General features: G+C 51.8%; 1 protein-coding gene across 1 annotated transcript in view; it reads left to right on the top strand.

Annotated features, from left to right (window-relative positions):
* The window catches only part of LOC311341070 (uncharacterized protein), a gene marked incomplete at its 5' end in the record, with an annotated part of 14,934 nt that overhangs the window by 4,739 nt on the left and 5,168 nt on the right, over positions 1 to 5,027 (top strand). The window contains 4 exon segments of the mRNA XM_084465981.1: positions 2,966 to 3,100; positions 3,931 to 4,058; positions 4,495 to 4,526; positions 4,529 to 4,669. Of these exon segments, the coding sequence (XP_084322107.1) occupies positions 2,966 to 3,100; positions 3,931 to 4,058; positions 4,495 to 4,526; positions 4,529 to 4,669 (436 nt within the window).

Here is a 5,027-nt window from a genome sequence, read left to right on the forward strand (position 1 = left end):
GTGTCTGTGTTTTGTTGTTCATTTGTCAGTGCTGCATGTCAAGTCGTGTCTATGTGAACCCTTTTATTGATGCCACATTTGTATCTCTTGTCTTTAGACTCTATCTCGAGATTAATCCTCAGGGAAAAGAGACAACTGTGTTTCGTCAGCACTATAACTGAGTGGTGAAGAAATGACGGGAGATGGAGACTGTGTTGGAGTGTTGTTGGGGACTTCAGTTTTGGACAGGATGCGTACAGCGTGGATAGGACTAGCGTATTCCTTACAGCCAGCCCGTATACAAAACCGATATCAGAATTTGTAAAAGAAAAAAAAACATAAAAGCCTTGATATCGTTGAGTCTTCTTGCTCATTTTTTAATATTAAATATTTGTTTCCTTCAGGGAACGGCGCCTGGAGCCAACCGAGATACGGATCTATGATTTCAGTGGAAGAGGACGACGACTCTGACTCAAGCCTTAAGAATCGTTCCTGTGGGGGGAATCTGGATCAGAACTGCTCATCCGATTATGGAAAACTGAACTGAGGTACAATGGAGCGCTTTCACCATTCCCCTCAACACTGCTCCATCCGGAGGAGCCAACCTGCCCTTGCATCCGTCCCCGGGTTAACCCACGGGAGCTTTTCCGCGAATTAACCTCCGCGCCCCTCGATGGAACACGTCGTTTTGGACAGAATGACCTTCGACTGCTGCAAACCACTGTCTAAGCCGGCCAAATCACGACAAAAAGGGGACCGCCGGGACGAGCTTTTGGCCGTTAAGTGGTGAAAAGAAGAAGAAGACCCCCCCTCATGAAATATGAATGTGTTGTTCCACTCGAATTCCAGTAGGTGGTTAAGACGAGGAGACTAACTGAGAGGTCAGGTTGTCCGCCGTCGCCCCCCCCCCCTGAGCCCCCCTTTGGGCAGGATTACGCCCCCGGTCCCCGAGCGGTTTGAACATTTCAGGAGGCCCCCCGGTGGAACACTGGCTGAGTCGGAGCCAATGGGGGCCGGTTAGGACCCGGTCTGCCCCCCCCGGTTTGACCTTGCAGTGACATTTGACCTCCGGTCCTGGCTCTCCACCTGCTCTGCTGCCTGGGTTCTGGAACGCTCCGCCCTGGGGCCCAGAACGAGCCAATCAGAATGAAGAAGAGCCGCAGTGTGCTGTCGGTGACGAGAGAAGAGGTGAGGAGCGCAATATGAACAAAGCACAACATGAGTCTATAGACACAACGATGGAAGTGATATAAAGGCACAGCGCACAAGTGAACAAGCGGACCGAATATGTGTCTGTTTTGGTTGGTGTGTGTGTGTGTGTGTGTGTGTGTGTGTGTGTGCGTGTGTCAGCATGTGTATGTTTTGTGCACGTGTGCGTGCACGTGCTTGGTGTGGGTGTGTTTCTGTGTGTATGTATGTGTGGGGGTGCGATGTGCATGTGTGTGTGTGTGTGTGTGTGTCTGTGTGTGTTTGTTAGATAACAGATTCTCCAATGTTAGACGAGCGTGGCATTGAAGAGACGGGACGTTTTGTAACAGGGGCTCGTCCGGCGGTCCGTGTCTCTGCCTATGTTCAGGGATCCACGGCTAGATTTGTCTTCTAACATCTTGGCTTAGAGACGCAAAAAGCCATTACTTGAGTGTTCTATTATTGATTATGCTGAGTGTGTGCCTTTGTGTGTGTGTGTGTGTGTGTGTGCGTGTGTTGTTGGTGCATGTGGGTATGTATGGTGTATATATATGTGCATGGATTTGAGCAGCTCTCCACATCTGGGTCTGGACAACATCAAACGCAGCATGGAAGCCACACGGCACTGTTGCCTAGCAACTGCTGCCATTCCCCCAGTGTTTTGTTGCTACGGTACTGCAGTGCAGATCAGACTCTTAGAGCTCAGTCTGTAGAGGCCTAACCCCAGACATGAACACACACACACACACACACACATGCACACACACACACACACACACACACACACACACACACACACACACACACACACACACACACACACGTACATGTACATGTACATACATACATCATGTTTGTGTGATTAGGCATTCACCCAAAACACACAGGAATACAAAATACAAAATACATAATAAACTCATTGATATTCAGCACTACATGGTATTTGCTTGATCCTGGATATTTTTCATGTTTCATGGCTTTGTATATTCAGATGGCAGCATGTGTTAGCATGTAGCCACACATAGCTATGTGGGCTAACAATCACATTGCCAAGAGGTGGCTACTCTGCTAGTTATTTACAGTATGGGTTTGTTATAAATATCCTATAACTAACGCATCGTTATAATAATAACAACAACCACATTTCAGTCAAAGGCTCTGGGAATATCTGTGTCTCAGTGTGCAGACGCAATGCATATTCTTTCATGTTTGTTGTGATCATCATGTTCCTCACATTTACTACTGAGTCATTCAGTAGACCCTTTTTTTTTTCAAATTGACTTTGAAGCAAACAAGGATACATTTCTTCGAGACATCTTGCTCAAGCACGCCTACGGGGAAAGCTGCGGGCCTGGGGATTGAACCCAGAACCTTTCAGCTGAGAGACGAGCACCCTGACCCCTCGACTACCAGACTATCCGTTGCCGTCACGGCAATCCGACGGTTATTTCATCGCTTAATGGACTGCGTTTATATAGCGCTTTTATCCAAAGACGCTTTACAATATTGCCTGACATTCACCCATTCACGCACACTATTCACACACCGACGGCGGAGGGCACCAGTTAGGGTGAGGTGCCTTGCTCAGGGACACCTCCGACAGCTCAGGAGCTAGGAGGAGCCGGGGATCGAACCGGCGACCTTGCGGTTACCAGCCGACCCGCTCCACCTCCTGAGCCACTGCCCCCCCCCTCACATTGGTGCTGAATCGTATTCCTTTGCTTCGTTTCCGTTGGTTGTCGTGTCGGTGTCCCCGCCCTCCTTTGAGTTGTGGTTCTGTTCTGCGCGGGGGGGGCAGGGCGTTGACGCGGGGGTGAACGGCGGCGGGGAGAGGGCGGAGTCGACGCGCTACAGCCGCTCCTACACGTCGGGCGCCACCCTGGGCACTGAGCTGCGCCGGGGGAGGAGCCGGCGCCTCTCCTCCAGCCTCCAGGTACCCGCCCTGACCCTACTAACCACCATGACCCTACTAACCACCATAACCCTACACTAACCCTACTGACCCTACTAACCACCATAACCCTACACTAACCCTACTGACCCTACTAACCACCATGACCCTACACTAACCCTACTGACCCTACTAACCACCATAACCCTACACTAACCCTACTGACCCTACTAACCACACTAACCCTACTAACCACCATAACCACCCTAACCACCATGACCCTACACTAACCCTACTGACCCTACTAACCACACTAACCCTACTAACCACCATAACCACCCTAACCACCATGACCCTACACTAACCCTACTAACCACCCTGACCCTACTAACCGCCCTGACCCTACTAACCACACTAACCCTACTAACCACCCTGACCCTACACTAACCCTACTAACCACCCTGACCCTACACTAACCCTACTAACCACACTAACCCTACTAACCACCCTGACCCTACACTAACCCTACTAACCACCCTAACCCTACTAACCACACTAACCCTACTAACCACACTACCCCTACTAACCACCCTAACCGTACCATCCCTAACCCTACTTACCACCCTAACCCTACTAACCACCCTAACCCTACTAACCACCCTAACCCTACTAACCACCCTAACCCTACTAACCACCCTAACCCTACTAACCACACTACCCCTACTAAAAAAGAAAAACGATCTTAATGATTAATTATTCATTTAATGAAAATGGTTTAAAAACAAAAAAACACTTAAAGATCAGAGCGGTGACCAGCAGTGCGGCCGGTGACACCTGACCCGACAAACCCCGCCCCCCCCCCCCCCACACAGGTGCCGTGCTGGCTCCGCCCCCGGGACCGCACTCGCTCGCCCGAGGTGCCGACCAACGTCTCTCGCCCGACCACCCTCCCTCTCCGCATCCCGCCACGCATCTCCATCACCCAGGCAGACAGCGACGGGTGAGACGCTCACACACACACACACACACACACACACACACACACACACACACTCACACACACAGCACCGTTGACCTTTGAACCCTTTAACCCCTTTCACCCCTTATAGACCTCTGAAGAACAAGTCCCGCCTCCGAGGCTCCCGGTCAAATGTCTATGGGAAATAACATGGGGGTTTATGAATGATCGTACATAACAGACTCTGTAGGCGGCGGAGAAGTAAAAGCTGCGTCACGTTTTGAACCACACACGTTCTCCATCTGGTTTCGACCGGCTTTTTGGGTCGTCTGTGCCGTTAAAGAAGTAAACGATTATAAATGCTATTTTAACGGCACCGACTCACCGCTAGACTGTCGCCCCCCTTGTCTCCCCCTCGATGGGTGTGTGTGTGTGTGTGTGCGCGTGCGCGTGTGTGTGCGTGTGTGTGTCGTTTCAGCTACGAGCTGGAGAATGGCGTGTCTCCGGCCCACACCCCCTGGGCCTCCAGAGCCCGGGCCTCACCCTCACCACGCCCTTCCCCTCGGGCCAGCGCCGCGAGTCCTTCCTGTACCGCTCCGACTCCGACTACGACGACATGTCCCCCCAGTCGGTGTCCCGCAACTCCCTGGCCAGCGAGGGGTGAGAGACAGAGAGGGGGGAGGGAGAGAGAGAGAGAGAGAGAGACGGAGAGAGAGAGAGAGAGAGACGGAGAGAGAGAGAGAGACAGAGAGAGAGCGAGACGGAGGGGGAGAGAGAGAGAGAGAGAGAGAGAGAGGGAGAGAGAGACAGAGGGAGAGAGAGAGAGAGAGAGAGAGAGAGAGAGAGAGAGAGAGAGATGGAGAGACGGAGAGAGAGAGAGACGGAGAGAGCGACGCTGATGGGGAGAGAGAGTGTGTGTGTGGGTTGTGGGGTGAGACAGGTGTTTGTGTTGGAGGGGTGTGTGTGAGAGAGAGAGAGAGAGAGAGAGAGAGAGAGAGAGAGAGAGAGAGA

Source organism: Micromesistius poutassou (assembly GCF_964030765.1).
Source record: "Micromesistius poutassou genome assembly, chromosome: 3".
Classification (NCBI taxonomy): Eukaryota; Metazoa; Chordata; class Actinopteri; order Gadiformes; family Gadidae; genus Micromesistius; species Micromesistius poutassou.